The sequence below is a fragment of the Nerophis lumbriciformis genome, linkage group LG11, assembly GCF_033978685.3.
Source record: "Nerophis lumbriciformis linkage group LG11, RoL_Nlum_v2.1, whole genome shotgun sequence".
Taxonomy (NCBI): domain Eukaryota; kingdom Metazoa; phylum Chordata; class Actinopteri; order Syngnathiformes; family Syngnathidae; genus Nerophis; species Nerophis lumbriciformis.
In genome coordinates, this window is record NC_084558.2 from 12,433,593 (window position 1) to 12,454,471 (window position 20,879).

General features: G+C 44.4%; 2 protein-coding genes across 6 annotated transcripts in view; one reads left to right on the forward strand and one right to left on the reverse strand.

Annotated features, from left to right (window-relative positions):
- The window catches only part of ep300a (E1A binding protein p300 a), a 105,793-nt gene that overhangs the window by 76,520 nt on the left and 8,394 nt on the right, over positions 1 to 20,879 (reverse strand). For 4 of the 5 annotated variants that reach the window (XM_061967359.1, XM_061967356.1, XM_061967357.1 and 1 more), the window contains exon 1: positions 1,224 to 1,719. The exons of the other annotated variant lie outside the window; for it this stretch is intronic. In XM_061967359.1, the coding sequence (XP_061823343.1) occupies positions 1,224 to 1,317 (94 nt within the window). In that variant the 5' untranslated portion in view covers positions 1,318 to 1,719. Of the gene's footprint in view, positions 1 to 1,223; positions 1,720 to 20,879 lie in introns of those variants that run through there. 5 annotated transcript variants of the gene reach the window in all.
- LOC133610093 (uncharacterized) lies at positions 13,576 to 20,702 on the forward strand. The gene is made up of 3 exons (XM_061966160.1): positions 13,576 to 13,629; positions 17,568 to 17,800; positions 17,900 to 20,702. The coding sequence occupies exon 3, from the start codon at positions 18,286 to 18,288 to the stop codon at positions 19,279 to 19,281; it is 996 nt and encodes a 331-aa protein (XP_061822144.1). The 5' UTR covers positions 13,576 to 13,629; positions 17,568 to 17,800; positions 17,900 to 18,285; the 3' UTR covers positions 19,282 to 20,702.

The window sequence follows — 20,879 nt, forward strand, 5'->3', positions numbered from 1 at the left end:
CTACCAAAATGACCTGTATGCACATACAACACGTATAACTTTTAGCATATCTTTATGTGGCATTAAATACAAGTTTAAAAGGTTGTTCAATCTATAAGTGTTTTCAAAGTACAAGGAAGAATAATTTGGATATACATTTTGAACTTTGTTAAAAATAAAATACTATTAATTTCATTAGGTGAATCATAACTGACTTAACTATTAAGAGAACTGTTGTATTTAGACATCAGTATTGTAAACCGTGTTACAAAATTAGAACAGGAAGTGAACAAATGTGTTAGTACCGGTAATTGCTATAAATTGAAAAATAAATAAGCTTTGCTTCTTTCTACTCCTTTTCGAACATGTTGTAAAGAGAAATGAGAATATGTAGATTATATGATGTACCACATTGAATCTCTACACATGTTCGAAATAAACAAACCATAACCAGTCTGAGCCAGTCCTAACATGAGAGGAAAAGTAAAGTACCTTCATCTTTAAATGTACCATACAAAAGTATAATAAATGCGTGTACTGGCTGAACGATTTAGCTGTAGAAGATTAGAGTTACAGCTATGACACGTAAAAAAGAAATAGGCTTAGAATGGAGGAGTGTCTCCTGGCTAACTTGATGTTTGGACATGGCGCTGTCCATACTCCATGCTACCTTGTTTAACGATCAGGCCAGCAGTCTTTACCCACAATAACACAAGACATGACAGGCAAAGTTTACCCACCAGGGCTCGCGGTTAGCTCTGTAAAAAAAGGCCAATTAAATCGTCGACCAGCTCTGCTTTCGTTATCACTATTAGCGGTTGCCTACAGCCAGGGGACAGCTGGGTTTGTGATGAAGGGGGGAAAAGAGATTTCAAATGTTAGCTCCCTCAAGAGAAGGCCGGGCTGACAGTTTGATGAAGCTTCAGAATATGAAAACTTTATCCCAACGAGGGCACGTACTGACTTTAGTTATCGAGCCCTGTTTTAAAAGAGCAATTGAGTCAGTCTTCGATCAGCTTGCTCGCGAGCTGCTACCAGCGGCTAGCAGGCGAGCTAGCTGGGAGGACTCCCTCCTCACGTCCGACACACACTCTACTACTAGCAGGCTAACCTTAGCATGCTACGACAAAAACACAACAGCAAATCCCGCGTCTTTCCCCTCTTCCACACACAGCAAACGGGTGGGAAAAGGAGCGAAACTTTACAAACAAGTGTATGTTTGATATATTCCATCCCAAACGTACCATTTCCGTCGCTGGCAGAGGCGGAAAGTGCCGGAGAGGAGAGCTTAGGCCTCTTGGCTGAAGGCGGGCCAGAGTCCAGAACGTTCTCGGCCATATTTTTCTCGGAATAAAAATATATAAAGTATTCACAATTGAGGGCGTTTTCACGCCGTTAGAAGCTCATTCCGTTTCGTATCCAATATTGCGACTTTTCCCCCTCCTTTAGGGGGATTAAGAGGGGGAAAGTCCCGTGTACGAATGACTCTTTCCCTGGGTTCGCCTCTCGATTTCAGCTTCGGCGTATAATCAACCCCCCTCCTCCTCCCTCCCTCGGCGGATTTTTTCTTCTTTATAAATTTCTGCCTGCCGGAGAAGGAGGAGGAAAGAGTCGGTGGAAGTGGAGAGGTAGTTGCTTCCACGCTAAACTTGCACGGCTTCCTGGGATGTCAATACACCGTCCCCGTGTGTCTCTTCCATGGCCGCATCCGTCATTTCTAGCCTCCTTTCCAGCGGAGTGGGTCGGGTACAAGCGGCTCGTTCGCCTGCCAAGTGATGGCGCTGCTGGTGGTTGAGCCCATGCTGATTTCAACCCCTCCAAATAACAACAATTACCAACAAAACTGACAAACTCGCAATTGTTTTTTTTATTTACTTTAATAAATCGGTTTGGTTTAGCTGCCAAAGTAGTTTTTTTGCAAAAATAGAATCATGCAAATAATGTTTTAAACTTTGCTCCAATGTGTGCATTTAAGATGCAACACAATGTATGCTAAGCTCCCTGAACAAAACACCAACTTTGTCTTAAATAGGTAATTGATTGGCAACACTAAATTGGCCCCAGGGTGTGAAAGTGAGTGTGAATGTTGTCTGTCTATCTGTGTTGGCCCTGTGATGAGGTAGCGACTTGTCCGGGGTGTACTCCGCCTTCCGCCCATGTGCAGCTGAGATAGGCTCCAGCACCCCCAGCGACCCCGAAAGGGACAGGCGGTAGAAATGGATGGATGGATAGATTTTTTTGCAAACATTGAATCATACAAATAATGTTTCCAAACTTTGCTCCAATGTGTGCATTTAAGATGCAACACAATGTATGCTAAGCTCCCTGAACAAAACACCAACTTTGACTTAAATAGGTAATTGATTGGCAACACTAAATTGGCCCGTGTGTGTGAATGTGAGTGTGAATGTTGTCTGTCTGTCTTTGTTGGCCCTGCGATGAGGTGGCGACTTGTCCAGGGTGTACCCCGCCTGCCGCCCATGTGCAGCTGAGATAGGCTCCAGCACCCCCCGCGACCCCGAAAGGGACAAGCGGTAAAAAATGGATGGATGGATGACACACTCGCAATTGTTTTTTTAATTTAATTTAATAAATCGGTTTGGTTTAGCTGCCAAAGTAGTTTTTTTGCAAAAATAGAATCGTGCAAATAATGTTTTAAACTTTGCTCCAATGTGTGCATTTAAGATGCAACACAATGTATGCTAAGCTCCCTGAACAAAACACCAACTTTGTCTTAAATAGGTAATTGATTGGCAACACTAAATGGGCCCAAGTGTGTGAATGTGAGTGTGAATGTTGTCTGTCTATCTGTGTTGGCCCTGCGATGAGGTGGCGACTTGTCCAGGGTGTACTCCGCCTTCCGCCCATGTGCAGCTGAGATAGGCTCCAGCACCCCCAGCGACCCCGAAAGGGACAGGCGGTAGAAATGGATGGATGGATAGATTTTTTTGCAAACATTGAATCATACAAATAATGTTTCCAAACTTTGCTCCAATGTGTGCATTTAAGATGCAACACAATGTATGCTAAGCTCCCTGAACAAAACACCAACTTTGACTTAAATAGGTAATTGATTGGCAACACTAAATTGGCCCGTGTGTGTGAATGTGAGTGTGAATGTTGTCTGTCTGTCTTTGTTGGCCCTGCGATGAGGTGGCGACTTGTCCAGGGTGTACCCCGCCTGCCGCCCATGTGCAGCTGAGATAGGCTCCAGCACCCCCCGCGACCCCGAAAGGGACAAGCGGTAAAAAATGGATGGATGGATGACACACTCGCAATTGTTTTTTTAATTTAATTTAATAAATCGGTTTGGTTTAGCTGCCAAAGTAGATTTTTTTGCAAAAATAGAATCATGCAAATAATGTGTCCAAACTTTGCTCCAATGTGTGCATTTAAGATGCAACACAATGTATGCTAAGCTCCCTGAACAAAACACCAACTTTGTCTTAAATAGGTAATTGATTGGCAACACTAAATTGGCCCGTGTGTGTGAATGTGAGTGTGAATGTTGTCTGTCTGTCTTTGTTGGCCCTGCGATGAGGTGGCGACTTGTCCAGGGTGTACCCCGCCTGCCGCCCATGTGCAGCTGAGATAGGCTCCAATACCCCCCGCGACCCCGAAAGGGACAAGCGGTAGAAAATGGATGGATGGATGACACACTCGCAATTGTTTTTTTAATTTAATTTAATAAATCGGTTTGGTTTAGCTGCCAAAGTAGATTTTTTTGCAAAAATAGAATCATGCAAATAATGTGTCCAAACTTTGCTCCAATGTGTGCATTTAAGATGCAACACAATGTATGCTAAGCTCCCTGAACAAAACACCAACTTTGTCTTAAATAGGTAATTGATTGGCAACACTAAATGGGCCCAAGTGTGTGAATGTGAGTGTGAATGTTGTCTGTCTATCTGTGTTGGCCCTGCGATGAGGTGGCGACTTGTCCAGGGTGTACTCCGCCTTCCGCCCATGTGCAGCTGAGATAGGCCCCAGCAGGACCCCGAAAGGGACAGGCGGTAGAAAATGGATGGATGGATAGATTTTTTTGCAAAAATTGAATCACACAAATAATGTTTCCAAACTTTGCTCCAATGTGTGCATTTAAGATGCAACACAATGTATGCTAAGCTCCCTGAACAAAACACCAACTTTGTCTTAAATAGGTAATTGATTGGCAACACTAAATTGGCCCGTGTGTGTGAATGTGAGTGTGAATGTTGTCTGTCTGTCTTTGTTGGCCCTGCGATGAGGTGGCGACTTGTCCAGGGTGTACCCCGCCTGCTGCCCATGTGCAGCTGAGATAGGCTCCAATACCCCCCGCGACCCCGAAAGGGACAAGCGGTAGAAAATGGATGGATGGATGACACACTCGCAATTGTTTTTTTAATTTAATTTAATAAATCGGTTTGGTTTAGCTGCCAAAGTAGATTTTTTTGCAAAAATAGAATCACGCAAATAATGTTTCCAAACGTTGCTCCAATGTGTGCATTTAAGATGCAACACAATGTATGCTAAGCTCCCTGAACAAAACACCAACTTTGTCTTAAATAGGTAATTGATTGGCAACACTAAATTGGCCCAAGTGCGTGAATGTGAGTGTGAATGTTGTCTGTCTATCTGTGTTGGCCCTGCGATGAGGTGGCGACTTGTCCAGGGTGTACTCCGCCTTCCGCCCATGTGCAGCTGAGATAGGCTCCAGCACCCCCCGCGACCCCGAAAGGGACAAGCGGTAGAAAATGGATGGATGGATAACAAATACTGTCTGAAAATATATCTCATTAATTTAATGCATTTTTGATTTATTTTACAATATGCAGGCGTCCCCAAAAAAAAACATGCCTCGGCCCACACTTTGGACATATTTGCCAGTGCAGGCACGTGCACCGGTTGATGCAACAGGTCCACCTCATTTAATGTGCCCTGTCACATCATTCTTACGTGGCCCGCCACATCACTTAATTTTGGATCGCCACATCATTTTATTGTGACCCACCACTTCATTTCATATGGTCCGCCTAATCATTTAATGTTGTCTACCACGTAATTTATATGGCCCTCCATGTCATTTTATGTAGTCCTCCACGTTATTTATATGGCCAGCCACATCTTTTTAAAGTTGCCCACCTCGTTATTTACCTGGCCCGCCAAATCATTTTGTGTGGCCGACCACATCATTTATGTGGCCTGCGAAAGACTGGAAATAAAAAAGCACGTTCTGGCTAAATGTGTTTGTTCTTTCAACATTGACAGAAAAATGTTGCACATGCAATTGCATATTTTCTACACTTTATTATTATTTGTGTACCATACTAATAATTTTTCTTTTCTTATCGAAAATAAACACTTAAATATCTTCTTGTCATCTTATCCATCCATCTGTGAAAAATATAATAATCAAAAACAGTTACCTTTGCAAATTGTGTAACAAAGCTATTATACGTTTGTACAAACCCTGTTTCCATATGAGTTGGGAAAATGTGTTAGATGTAAATATAAACGGAATACAATGATTTGCAAATCATTTTCAACCCATATTCAGTTGACTATGCTACAAAGACAACATATTTGATGTTCAAACTGTTAAACTTTTTTTTTTATTTTGCAAATAATCATTAACTTTAGAATTTGATGCCAGCAACACGTGACAAAGAAGTTGGGAAAGGTGGCAATAAATACTGATAAAGTTGAGGAATGCTCATCAAACACTTATTATCCCACAGGTGAACAGGCAAATTGAGAACAGGTGGGTGCCATGATTGGGTATAAAAGTAGATTCCATGAAATGCTCAGTCATTCACAAACAAGGATGGGGCGAGGGTCACCACTTTGTCAACAAATGCGTGAGCAAATTGTTGAACAGTTTAAGAAAAACCTTTCTCAACCAGCTATTGCAAGGAATTTAGGGATTTTACCATCTACGGTCCATAATATCATCAAAGGGTTCAGAGAATCTGGAGAAATCACTGCACGTAAGCAGCTAAGCTCGTGACCTTCGATCCCTCAGGCTGTACTGCATCAACAAGCAACATCAGTGTGTAAAGGATATCACCACATGGGCTCAGGAACACTTCAGAAACCCACTGTCAGTAACTACAGTTGGTCGCTACATCTGTAAGTGCAAGTTAAAACTATCCTATGCAAGGCGAAAACCGTTTATCAACAACACCCAGAAACGCCGTCGGCTTCGCTGGGCCTGAGCTCATCTAAGATGGACTGATACAAAGTGGAAAAGTGTTCTGTGGTCTGACGAGTCCACATTTCAAATTGTTTTTGGAAACTGTGGATGTCGTGTCCTCGGGACCAAAAAGGAAAAGAACCATCCGGATTGTTACAGGCGCAAAGTTGAAAAGCCAGCATCTGTGATGGTATGGGGGTGGATTAGTGCCCAAGACATGGGTAATTTACACACCTGTGAAGGCGCCATTAATGCTGAAAGGTACATACAGGTTTTGGAGTAACATATGTTGCCATCCAAGCAACGTTACCATAGACGCCCCTGCTTTTTTTAGCAAGACAATGCCAAGCCACATGTTACATCAACGTGGCTTCATAGTAAAAGAGTGCGGGTACTAGACTGGCCTGCCTGTAGTCCAGACCTGTCCCCCATTGAAAATGTGTGGCGCATTATGAAGCCTAAAATACCACAACGGAGACCCCAGGACTGTTGAACAAGCAAGAATGGGAAAGAATTCCACCTGAGAAGCTTAAAAAATGTGTCTCCTCAGTTCCCAAACGTATACTGAGTGTTGTTAAAAGGAAAGGCCATGTAACACAGTGGTGAACATGCCCTTTCCCAACTACTTTGGCACGTGTTGCAGCCATGAAATTCTAAGTTAATTATTATTTGCAAAAAAAAAAAAATTTTTATGAGTTTGAACATCAAATATCTTGTCTTTGTAGTGCATTCAATTGAATATCGGTTGAAAAGGATTTGCAAATCATTGTATTCCGTTTATATTTACATCCAACACAATTTCCCAACTCATATGGAAACGGGGTTTGTATATACCGACCTCGGATAAGCGGAAGAAGATGTATGGATGGATGGATGGATGTGTATATATATATATATATATATATATATATATATATATATATATATATATATATATATATATATATATATATATATATATATATATATATATATACATATATATATATATATATATATATATATACATATACATATATATATATATATATATACATATACATATATATATATATTTTATTTTATTTTATTTTTTTATTTTTTATTTTTTCTTATCGATTTTTTTAAATGGATTTAGAACCGTTACAAATTAGAATCATGATTCATTTGAAAATCGATTTTTTTTTTTTTTCTGACACCCCTACTTTTCTAGCAGATATATTTCTCACATTTATCTAATTTTTCTCACATTTAACTCACTTTTATCCCATTTGCGATCAGGTGTCTGAGCATCTTGTCTTTATGCAACACACCATGCACACTCACACGTTTGGAGCTAACATTTTTAACAATATGCAACTTTATTGGAATTAATTTGTGATTAAGTATTTGTAATTTTAACAAATATGTAGGAGTGTCGTGCACTGAAAGGCAGAGATTTGGGCACGGCTTTGCAGCTGAGAGGCCTCGGATTGGTGGAATATTAACATTCTAGGGATATTCATCTTTACACTTGGCGAGAAATTTAGCGCTCGCAATTAGATTTAGATTTAATATTTTGATTTAAGATTCAACATTTAGGGCTCACATTTACATTTAAGATTCAGATTCAAGATTTGGATTTAACATTCGGGGGTTGCTGGAGCTGCATTCGGGCGGAAGGCGAGGACACCCTGGACAAGTCACCACCTCATCACAGGGCCAACATAGATAGAGAGACAACATTCACACTCACATTCACACACTAAGGCCAATTTAGTGTTGCCAATCAACTCATCCCTAGGTGCATGTTTTTGGAGGTGGTAGGAAGCCGAAATACCCAGAGGGAACCCACACAGTCACGGGGAGAACATGCAATCATAAAAAAAAATTGTATAAACTCAAACTGAGACACAACATCCTCATTTTGTTTTGAAAAGGCAATTTTATAAAATTGAATATACAGTATGTGTAGATCAGCTATGCCAGATTAGGACTCCTAAAGAGAGATGACACAATTTCCCCCCCAAATACATGTTTAATAACAAAAAGAGCCCTCACGAGAAGTGGAAAAAATAACAAAAGACACACTCAAAAAGAGTTGAGAACACAAAACGCACTTAGAAGAAGTGGAGAAATACACTGCACAGCTATACCGAGACAAAGCCACTAGAAAATATGTGTGAATCGAGCCAAGACGGGGAATGATGATCACAGACAGGTTAACACCAAGCGAGTGGAAACCGTCCTAGGAAGAGAGTGAAGCATCAACAATGAACTGGCAGAGATTGGGCTGGCCGGAGAGTTTAAGTAGGCCAGACCACAAATTGACTGCAGGTGTGCTATAGTGACCCTAACCCGGAACTGCAAAACCAGGTGCTGCAACAGAGCGCAGAAAGAGGGCAGCAGAGCAGTCAAACACATAATATCTAGAAGAGCATCACTACAAACAGATGACAAAACCAATAAAAATGTCATTCAAACACAAAACGCAGGCAATAATAGTGAACGCAACACTAAGGCTGTCATTCCAGAATGCTGTGCTCGTCTCTTCAGGCATCATTCCATATCGTCTGTGCAAAACCCAAATAATGGTAAATAGGAAAATGCGGTTTAGTAATTATAAAGGCATGACGGTCATATTTTTTGCAGCTTTCCTGCAAAAAAAATAAAATCCTTATGTGACTTTTTTTTACCAAATTGTGATGCAATATACATACTAGATTAACATTTCGGAAATGTTGAAGTGTGCAATTGTAACCGTCGTGTGATGTTCTTGAATGTAACTTTGATAAGTTACAATAAACTAGGGCTGTAAAGATAAATGTGTGTGCAACTAACCCATCTGCAGCGCAGAATGACTCTCTATGTCTCTAAGAACGCATTTCGGCTTGTTTGTTCAAGTCGTGTTACCGTCACGCATCTACAAACAGGCAGTTAATGACAAAAAAACAATAAAGTACATGAAATATTAAGTACACTTTGCAGGAAAGAGCTTTCTTCTGAATCCAGACAGTGATACGGTCTAGACATTTTTGAGCTGTCTATAGCGAATTGAAAGAATTGGAGTGAACCCTTTTCTCAGTCATTCTGTGACGGTTCAAACTCCTGCCGCCACACACTCTGGTGTGCGCTCTGCTGAGCGCACCTCTGGACACAGCCAGGGGCGTTCCTCTCCTGCCGCGGCCGTGCGTGAGCTGCACTCACTCTGCAATCGACACACCTGACGCTGATAAAGACTCCACTTCCTTCTTAAACAAGCACGTCCTGCGTTCCAGTGCCAGAACGTAGCTACTTGTACCTGTACAGTCAGCCTCACACGTCTCCAGCTTTCCTCGCCTATGTCCTTCCTCGCTCTTTGTGTTTCCCCTTCTTTGTGCTCATCGTGTCTTGTCGTCATCCAGCAGCTCCGCATCATTCCCTGGTTTCGAGATGTATGTCTCATCTCCCCGGATCCCCTCTGGATTCCCTGCTGCCTTACCGGATCTCGACCTTTCGTCTGCCCCCGGACAACGACGCCTCACTCCAGCCCTAGACCACTTGCCTGTCCCCGGACCTCCGAGCCTGCCTTGCCCTTTCTGGATTTCCGCACCTGTCTCAATACGCACCTCCAACACCTTCCGGTAACACTCAACATATAACCGCTTCACATAGTCTCACCACACATATTTGGATTAGTTACACACATCATTCCTTTGTAATAATAAATATGTTTCAAGCTAAGCGACGTCCCTGTGTCTGTGCCGTCTCCTTCTCCACTGTACCGTTACACATTCACTCTCTATGTTTGTGGGTGAAGGTGGGGCCGCTATAGCATACACACACAGAGAAGTTGAGTCTTGCAACGTAAACATAGGGTAACATAGTAGAAATGATCTGGCTCAGCCCTAAAACGTAATGACTTGTTCCTTATCCCATTTGGGACGATTCCTTAAATTTGATAAAAATCCGCCCATAGCATTTAGAGCTATTTCTAACAGAGTGAAGTAAACTGAATAAACCCTCTTGTCAGTCATTCACTCTCTTTGTCTCTCCAGGTGGAGGCTGGGACAAGAGCGTACACACACAGAGAAGTTGAGGCTCGTAACGTACACGTAAGGTAACGTAAACACAAGGTAACGTAGTAGAAATCAGTTGTTCCTTATTCCGTTTCTGACTTTTCCTAAAAGTTTCATGAAAATTTGCCCAATTGTTTTTGAGTTTTGCTGCTAAATAACTACTTAACTAACTGAGAAATAAACAAACCCTAAATATTACATAACTTCCTAGTGAAGGTAACGACATAAAAGGAGTAATATGTCCAAGGAAAGTGGCGGTTCCGTGCATTTCACTTCTAGGCCTTCAGTGATGTCCAACTTAGTACGACTTTAATAAAAAATCTCTTAATATACCATAATTTATGCCACCACATGACCGCGGCTGGAGAAATACAATACAGAAACACACTTGCGCACTACTGTGCATTGAATCACCTAAATAGTGTACAAAACGGGCTACTTTCCGGCGCATTTAAAACCCTATAAACCCGCATCAACAATTGTAACTAGGGCTGTCAACGTTAATGCGTTAACGCATGTGATTAATAATAAACAAATGAGTGAAGATTAATCACATCCGGGTTAAGGCCTAACCGGGAAGACGCGTGCATTATCACATGGTCTGTGATCGTGATGGGAGATAGCCAATTTTCTCTTTAAAACAGAGCTTAAGATAAAACTGAGGTAATTTATTGGTATTGGAGCGACAATCATTCTTATCATCTGCGCACTTCAAGTTTAAAATACCATCTTAAAGCGAAACAAATACTCGAGGGTGGTGCCGCTAACATGAATGTTACATCGACAACAAACAGAAAAGAACGCTATGCTGGCAGAGTTTATCTGTGTCAATGTTGTCAACAAAAGTAGCGCAGATAAGTTAAAAAATATGTCTTTGCTAAATGAACAGTCATCGCATGTAGGACACATAACATCTGAGAAGAACAAGTCATGAAAGAAGATGTCGTTCATATCACCACAGCTGATCTGTCGTACAATACCTTGGAGAGGCACAATTACAGCAATGATACAAAAACAAGAGCATCAAGTTGCATCTACTGGATGAATGTGAAGTTATTTTGCTTACTGGAGAACATTGGACATCTGTAAGTAATTGAGCTGGGGTCACATTATACCAAAAAAAGAGATCAGCATTGTCATCTGAAAAGGTAAATAAGCTTGTTTTTGTTCAAACATGAATCCAAGAATCGCCACCTAAATGGGTGTAGGAGTTTGAGTACCCAAATGATCCAAGGAGCTATGTTGTCGGGGGCTAAATGCCCCTGGTAAGGTTTCCCAAGGCAAAGTAGTCCAAGGTGATGGGTCAGACTAAGAGCGATTCAAAAGATTCTTATGAAAAAAGGAAAATCGAGGAACAGCACCTCGCCCGGGCGAGGGACACCGGGGCCCCACTCTGGAGCCAGGCCCAGGGCAGGGGCTCGTCAGCGAGCGCCTGGTGGCCGGGACTTCCTCCACGGAGCCCGCCCGGGCACAGCCCGAAAGAGAGGCGTGGGACTGCCCTCCCTTCAGGGTGATCCATGAGAGTCTGGTGCTATGTGGACTGGGTAGCAGTCGAAGGCGAATGCCTCGGCGATCCGGTCCTCGGTTGCCAAATCTGGTTGTCGGGACATGGAATGTCACCTCTATGGCAATAAGGAGCCTGAGCTTGTGCATGAGGTCGGGAGATACCGTCTAGATATAGTGGGGCTCAACTCAATGCACAGCATAGACTCTGGAACCAAACTCCCTGAGAAGTGGAGGAGTTCAAGTATCTCAGGTAGAGATGCGCGGTTTGCGGGCACAACCGCGGAGTCCGCGGATTATCCGCAGATCGGGCGGATGAAATTTTAAAAAATTAGATTTTATCCGCGGGTCGGGTCGGGTCGGGTGTTTGAAATTAAAAAAAATTAGATTTTAAATAGATTCAGGCAGGTGGCAGTTAAACCAATTCGGAAATATATATACCGGTACATAGTTAAATGTTGTTACCCACATACGAAAAACGAGCAGGCACCTGCAGCATATGCCACAACAGAAGAAAAAAAAAAAAGAGATGGACACTTTTATGGAGCGGAGAAGGGACGCCTCGCCGGGGTCCGGGACCGAGGCCCCTTCCCCCGAGAGGGCCCCACCGGGAGCCGTAGCTGAGGCGATCCGCGAGAAGGGCCCGACGCACGTCCAGGGTCACCACCGCGCCCACCGCACCGACACCCCGCCTCGTCCGCCTTCGCCGCGGCCGGCGTCACGCGCAGCAGGTAAGCAGCTTACCTGCCCGCCACCCCCGTGGCCGGGGGCTCGTAACAGGGGTCACTCCGCGCGCTCCGCCCGCGCAGCTTACCTGCCCGCCACCCCTGTTGCCGGGGGCGCGTAACAGGGGTCACTCCGCGCGCAGTGCGCTCACGAAAGGGGTGGGGCTCACCCTGGTTGATATAGACAGCAGCTAGGACGGTGGCCATGGAAGTTGGAACCCGCTAAGGAGTGTGTAACAACCCACCTGCCGAATCAACTAGCCCTGAAAATGGATGGCGCTGGAGCGTCGGGCCCATATACCCGGCCGTCGCCGGCAGCGAGACGCGCTTGGAGGTGCGCTCAGCGCGGCTCCCATATGATTGCGCACTGGTGTGCGTCTGGGTCGTGACAGCGTGGCACGCGAATGTCTGTGCTGCATTGGATCAGTCTCCTTTCTTTAACAGGCAAAAGCTTTATAACCTCACTAATGCCTTGCATCGTCTATATTAGATATATAACAACGGGCGGGTGCGGGCGGATGCGGTTCTGATCAAATGTTAGATCGGGTGGATTGCGGATGGTTGACGACTTTCTGATGCGGTTGCGGATGAAATAATTGCCTATCCGCGCATCTCTAATCTCAGGGTTTTGTTCACGAGTGAGGGAAGAATAGAATGCGAGATTGCCAGACGGATTGGTGCGGCATAAGCAGTGATGCAATCACTGCACCGGTCTATTGTGGTGAAGAAGGAGCTGAGCCATAAGGCGAAGCTCTCGATTTACCGTTCCGTCTACGTTCCTACCCTCACCTATGGTCACGAGCTTTGGGTAATGACCGAAAGGACAAGGTCGCGAATACAAGCGGCAGAAATGAGTTTCCTCCGCAGTATGTCTGGGATCGCCCTCAAAGATAGGGTGAGGAGCTTGATCATCTGGGAGAGTGAGTAAGGCCCTGTCTACATTAAGCCGGATAACTCCTTAAACAAATAATTATTTAGCCTAAACCCTGTGTCAGCCACACTAACCTATTGTTTAAGGTTCCCCTCTTTGGATAATTTTTTACACGTGTATTTCTTGAATCTCTGGCTCTTAGCTCTGTGTGGACTCATCAATCGTTTATAAACGGAGTTCGGAGAGGAAGTGACGTCAGAAAGTCCGCGCCCCTCACAGGAAGTGACGTCAGAAAGAACGCGCCACAGCCAGCTTCATAACAACCGGTTTTGTAACTCGGAGGTAACCACTAGAAAGATGGAGGTGAGTCATCCAGACATATGTTTCTCCTTCTACATGTACGTTTGTGGAAATCACACATGAATACCTTTTTTTCATACGGTGTTGATCTGGAAATGGTTGCTTCGGCATTTTGTGGGTGTGGCACCGGCCGGAGATGTTGACATGCAGAGTTTCAAGCACTCTTCATTCTCTAGGGGGTGAATTTTAAAATGATGCTACACATTAGCAGTGCCGCTACTTTTTGTAGCAACGCTTTTGCCGCACACTTGACATATTACGGTTGTCTGTTCAACATATTGCCGCTTAAATCCAAACCACTGCCAGACGATGGATGCTGTTTTTCTTGGGAATTAATTCTTCCTTCATTTGTTTCCAGATTCGCACCTTCTTTCTCTCGTAATACCACTCACACCACTCCGCTAGCACCTTCCACAGCTAACGTTACCCATGCTGCTACCTCTCTGCTCCGCGAGAGCGTATGACGTTGCACACGTGACAGTACGTGACGTATGTAAGAAGGTGCGCTTTTTTTATGTCTCTGTTAGAAGGAGAGACAAGAGAGAGTGAGAAAAGCGTGTAGTGTAATGCCCGCAGCTAAAAGCAACTGCGTGAGAACGTATACTCAAATATTACGATATAGTCATTTTCTATATCGCACAGAGAGAAACCCGTGATATATCGAGTATATTCAATATATCGCCCAGCCCTACAATGTAGTAAAGTGCAGCTCTTCACACTGAAGAGAAGTGCATAGCAAATTGTTTACAAATTATGTCAGAGGTGACTATGACGTGCGCTTTTTCCGCGCTTGCGTACTGGGTCGCGTTGCGTCGGCCGACAGAGGTAAAGGGGTCTTAAATGATGGCATTTTGTGTGTGTGGACAGGGATGAGGTTCGTTGGGATATATCCTGTATAACGAGTGTAGAAGCAGCCTCAGAGTCGAGCCGCTGCTCCTTCAAGTCGAGAGAAGCCGGCTGAGAAGGCTTGGGCATCTACTACGGATGCCTCCTGTACGCCTCCCTGGTGAGGTGTTTTGGACATGTCCTCGGGGCAGACCTAGGACACATTGGAGGGACTATGTCTCACAGCTGGCCTGGGAACGCCTCGGTATCCCCCCTGTAGAAGGAGGTGGCCAGAGACAGGGAAGTCTGGACATATCTGCTGAGACTTCTCTCCCCGCGACCCGGACTCGGATAAGCGGCGGAAAAATGGATAGATGTTCAAACATCTGGTGAAACTAAGAAGAGTAACTGCGGATTTAAATGGTGCACTATGTAAAGTTGTTTATTGGTGTGTTTACTACATTACTGATTAGTAGCTGTACTTTGTTTGCAATGTTATTGCAAATACTTTTAAAATGTGCACTTAATTCTTACTGTACTTACTGTCACCAAGATTTGAGCAAATCAATGACTTGCAATTCAGTAAAATATATTTTTTTAAACGGCCCCGTACGTCACGGTGGAAGAGGGGTTAGTGCATCTGCCTCACAATACGAAGGTCCTGAGTAGTCTTGGGTTCAATCCCGGGCTCGGGATCTTTCTGTGTGGAGTTTGCATGTTCTCCCCGTGACTGCGTGGGTTCCCTCCGGGTACTCCGGCTTCCTCCCACTTCCAAAGACATGCACCTGGGGATAGGTTGATTGGCAACACTAAATTGGCCCTAGTGTGTGAATGTGAGTGTGAATGTTGTCTGTCTATCTGTGTTGGCCCTGCGATGAGGTGGCGACTTGTCCAGGGTGTACCCCGCCTTCCCCGATTGTAGCTGAGATAGGCTCCAGCGCCCCCCGCGACCCCAAAAGGGAATAAGCGGTAGAAAATGGATGGATGGATGGCCCCGTACGACATTTTGACTATAAATTTCATTTAAAGTTAAAGTTAAAGTTAAAGTACCAATGATTGTCACACACACACTAGGTGTGGCGAAATTATTCTCTGCATTTGACCCATCACCCTTGATCACCCCCTGGGAGGTGAGGGGAGCAGTGGGCAGCAGCGGTGGCTGCGCCCGGGAATCATTTTGGTGATTTAACCCCCAATTCCAACCCTTGATGCTGAGTGCCAAGCAGGGAGGTAATGGGTCCCATTTTCATAGTCTTTGGTATGACTCGGCCGGGATTTGAACTCCCAACCTACCGATCTCAGGACGGACACTCTAACCACTAGGCCACTGAGTAGGTATTTGTATCAAATATAGTTTTTTTTTCTCAAGCAAATTTTATTTGTGCAAGCAAATAATCACCTGTGATTAATGATGATTATTCACAGTTCAAGAGTGTGATTAATCTGATTTAAAAAATGTATCACTTGACAAAAAACAGCATTTGATGTTTGTTGGACTACCAATGTCAATTGTAAGTGTTTGAACATCAATAAACAAATCAAAACTAAAAATGTATCATTTGACACTCCTAATTAATCTCTACGTCAGGGGTTTCCAAACTGAGGCTCGAGACTGCCGGAATCTTCATTGCGAGACATTACAAGTCTCGCATGTTTACGACGAAATTTAATCCCGTGTGGATCGATTTGATGCCCTCTAGTAGGCGAAGATAGAAACAATGGTCATTGATCTTGGACTTAATTTGGAAGAGACTTGACCACAGCATCAATGTATATGACCTAATCCAAACAACTTTTACCACTCATGGTGTAAAGTAACTATAACCAAAAAATAAAGTCAACACACGGTCACACATAACACACCTCCTGCTCATTGAACTTTGTGACATTATAAAACACGTGTATATAATTTAAAATTACACGCATATAAATCTATTAGATATGCAAAACACTCTCTCCACACATATCCATGTTTGGCCTATTTTAGCTGCTTGATATTTCTGATTGATAACAAAACTTTAAGGATGTCATTAGGGAAGTAAACAAGGAAGGAGTCAAACTTTCACACACTCTAAATAGTAAATGTTTTATCGTTTATACTTCATATTACATTGTCGTCATGGTATGATGTGGAGGGGAGGTTGTTAAAGGTGCCATATGTAATAATTTCATGTCAAGTCATCATTTAATGACCCTGATATGTCAAAAGGCATTAATAAATCATGTTCTTTTTGAATACCTCTATAACTGATAACAGTAGTTCAGCTGGAATATGCTCATTTCAAAATTAGATGTACAGCCCTGAAATATTGTTATTGTTTTCATTTCGATGCCCCGCCCTCCACCGTTTGACCATTTAGAAAGTCTGTGAGTGTGTCACATGCAGGTTGCCAGTTACGCACCGCCCTCTGTCTGGTTACTGCCACTGGTAAAGTTACTAAACATGTCAGACATTAGGAAATCTAAAAGCGTCGTTACGATTCTCAACTTATTCATGACAAAGCCAGGAACAAATCGAGGATTTGTATCGGGGATGCCTTTGAAAGATGGAGATGATTGAAGGCGGAGAAGATTTTTTCATCTGACGCCAAACTTGCTAATTAAGTCAGGCATTTACGTTTTCTTATTACTTGTAATAAGTGGAAATTGACATTTGGTTATGTAAACTATATTGTCCGATACAGTCTATGATCTTGTCTGACATAGCTAGTATGTTCGTGCAACGAATGCTTAGGAGCGAAGCACCATCACACTCGTGTAAATCTTAGCATGCTAGCCCGGTCAATGACACATCGACTTATAGGCTAACGGGGAAATATATGCCCGTTAGCCTGTATGTCGATGTGTCATCCAACTGACAGGGCAAAATATAAAATATAGTGTCAGTGTCTATTTCGTTCTCAATATGCCGATACGCTGAGGAAATGCGTTCCAACATTAGCACGGCTAATTGCGGTTTCTGGTGCTGTTTGTGCATCAAACACAATATAATGATTAATGTAATGTAATGACTTTCTACTTTGTGTATTGACATGGAAGTAGGCTATATGATTTATGCGTAACGTGGTTTATGCGTAACGTGGGTTGGCTCATAGAATTGCACTCTGCACTGAAAGATGGTGATGTGTGTGTTATGGGTCACACTCCTGCTGCTTCTCCTCCTGCTGTGCGTCCTGACAAGCGCACCGCGGACCACGCCCACAGGCGCTCTCTCTCCGCTGCGGGCGCGCCTCCTCGCGCCTGCGGACAATCTGCAATCAACACACCTGCCCGTAATGAGCGATCAGCCTTCATAAGCCAGCGCAACCTGAGATCCGACGCCAGAACGTAGCTTCTCGTACCTAGTACAGTAAGCCCACACGTCTCTAGCTCTCCCACATGTGCATTCTCTCTCCCTGTGCTCCCTCCCCGTCGTGCTCATTGTCTCTTGTGTTGTGTCGTCCTCCAGCTTTCCGTCATCCTTCCTTGTCGCCGAGTTGTGTGTCTTGTCATCTTGGACCTCATGTGGATTCCCCCTTGCCTTCCTGCACTTCGACCTCACGCCTGCCCACCGACCACGACGCCACGCACCTGTCCTCGACCATACGCCTGCCCTCCGACGCTCGAGCCTGCCTTGCCCTAATTGGACTTCCGCCTGGATCTCAACACGCACCCTCAACACCCTCTGGCAACCACGCTCAGATAAGTCTCACACTTAGTCACACTACATCTCTTTGGTTTAATTACACACCGCACTTACACAATAAGCTGTCATTAAACACGCTGACAGCTAATGACGTCATCGCCTCTCTGCCGTCTTCTTCTCCCGCTGTCCCGTCACATTACGTTCTGGCCATGATAGAAACAGACGGAAAAGACATGACGCGTACACCGCTCACCTTCCGAGCCTCCCCCGTCCCCAGTGTCGCAGTCATGCACACGGCACTCCAGCAGCACCAAGAGCGCTTTTGCGTACTGGAGAACAAGCTGGATGCTGCTTTTACTAACTTGTTAGCTCGACTGAACTTGATTTCCCCAGGCTCTTGCGCTCCGCCGACACTTGAGCGAGCCGCCTCCGCCGCTGCAGCCCCCATGCTGCCCCCTTCATCCTGCAAGCCGAAGATCGCTAGTCCCAGAGCCTTTGAAGGGGATTTTGAGCTTTGCCGCAGCTTCCTGGTCCAGTGCAACATGGTTTTTCGTCACCAGCCCTTCCGTTTCACTTCTGACGGGGCCAAGATAGCCTTCATTTTCTCACTGTTGACCGGAAGGGCTCTCCAATGGGCCACGGCAGCGGTTGACCACAACCATGGCCTCAGCACAAATTTTGCCACTTTTCTCTCTGAGTTCCAGGCAGTTTTTGATCACCCCGCCAATGGAGGAGACGTCGCCTCACGTCTTCACTCCCTCCAGCAAGGCTCTCATTCTGTTGCAGGCTACACCCTCGAGTTCCGCACCCTGGCCGCCGACAGCGGGTGGGATAATAAGGCCTTGTTGAGCCCTAACGTATCAAGGACGGATTGTTGCCACACCGACCGGCCACCTACCATGACCTCATCCAGTAGGACCTGGTCATGGACCAGATGCTCAAGGAACGGGCAGCGGAACAAAGACTCGCAGCCCGTGAGAGGACCCGACAGCCGGCGTGGGAGAATCGGACAGCTTTCTACTCCCCTACTGCCGCCAGAGATCGGGCTGAAGGCGCCCACTTGGTGGACCAGTCTGGGTTTTCCCCCGCACCTACCAGAGGGTTGGAACCCATGCAGTTGGGCAGGACACGACTTGCCGCGGAGGAACGGGAGAGGAGGTTACGGCAGCGCCTCTGCCTCTACTGTGGTTGTGCGGGTCACATGATCCAGACCTGCCCCACACGACCAAAAGATCAGGCTCACTAGTAAGGGGAGTACTACTGAGCCACACCACATTTCCCCACGGTCGCAGTGACCCTGGCAGTCTCTTCCCCGCAACTTTATCTTGGGAGTCAAAGAGTCTGAAGGTGGGAGCATATTTGGACTCAGGAGCAGATGAGAGCTTCATGGACCGTGATTTCGCCTGTCAAGCCGGGATTGAACTTCTGCCCCTGGAAAAGTCCTTACCAGCTCAAGCCTTGGATGGGCATCTCCTGGGACCCATCACCCACCGTACAGCACTGGTCACACTAACCCTGTCTGGCAACCACACGGAGTAAATCAGCTTGTTGATCCTCAACGCCCCTGTCGCTCCTCTTGTCCTCAGCCGCTCATGGCTTCGCCAGCACGACCCCAAGATTTCCTGGATCTCCGGGAGGATCCTACCCTGGAGCACGGCATGCCATGCTAACTGCCTCAAGGCAGCAGCTCCCGTCTCGGAGAACCCCAAGCTCAAGTCATCCCCATCTGACCTGTCTGGGGTTCCCGCTGTCTACCATGACCTTGCAGCCGTAATTTTAGTGTTGGCCATGGCTTGCCATCAAAGTAGGCCTATGTGATGTATAATATATTATGATATATAATTATTTCGATGGTGGTCTGTGCGGTCAAACTAGACATTTTATCAGGGTAATGCCAACAATCTGTTCCGACTCCCGACTAAAATATTGCTGCGTAACTCTACAAATACAGTTGGCTAATCGAAATCAGTAAAATGTGGCATAATTACTTAGTAAACCATCTTGCAAGAAGCATAAACAAGCGAAACCTACAGCGTAGGACTCGTCGATTGCTATTTGAAGTAGGATTCGGATTCGGCTGCGTATCTGGCAACCTCAGTCATGAAGAGTGGGAGGGAACCAAAGAATTTTGACCGTGTTTGCAGTACCATTTCTGGCCACATTACACATGGCACCTTTAAAGTTGAAGTAGTTTAAACTATGTGTTGTTCAGTCTGTTATAGCCTGTTTTAATTAATGCAAACTAAGTGGTATTTTGGTACACATGATTGTTGTTACCATTACGTCACAATCAAAGTTCTGCTGTGTAGCAAAAAAAGTGTCGTAATGTGTGTATTTGTGTACATGTGTTAATGAGTGTGTTTGTGTGCACGTGTGCATCCATATAACAGCGTATTTGCAATTACTCTCAAAAAAATGGTTTTACTGTAGTTTGTACTGTATTTTTTACATGTTTTGGTAAATACCCCTCTTCAATTTGGTATGAAATTAATATGCAAACTTAAAGCATTGTGAACGCAGATTACGTGTAAATACAGCTGTGTAAACGTGATCACGGATCACTCTAAGACAGCACACATAGTTGTAACAAATAGTGATAAAAATCAACTGAAGTTATTGTAGTGATTTCGATACCAAACTTATTTAGATTGTTATTTAATTAAATTACACATATATTTAATATCTATATAAGTATACATACTTCAGAACTGTATAAATATATATATATTGCTTATACATTGTGTGTATGTATATATATATACGTATATATATATATACACACACACACATATATATGTATGTA

What these genes read in the sequence shown, in the direction of transcription:
- LOC133610093 (XM_061966160.1), top strand. Translation starts at nt 18,286, where the DNA reads ATGATAGAAACAGACGGAAAAGACATGACGCGTACACCGCTCACCTTC.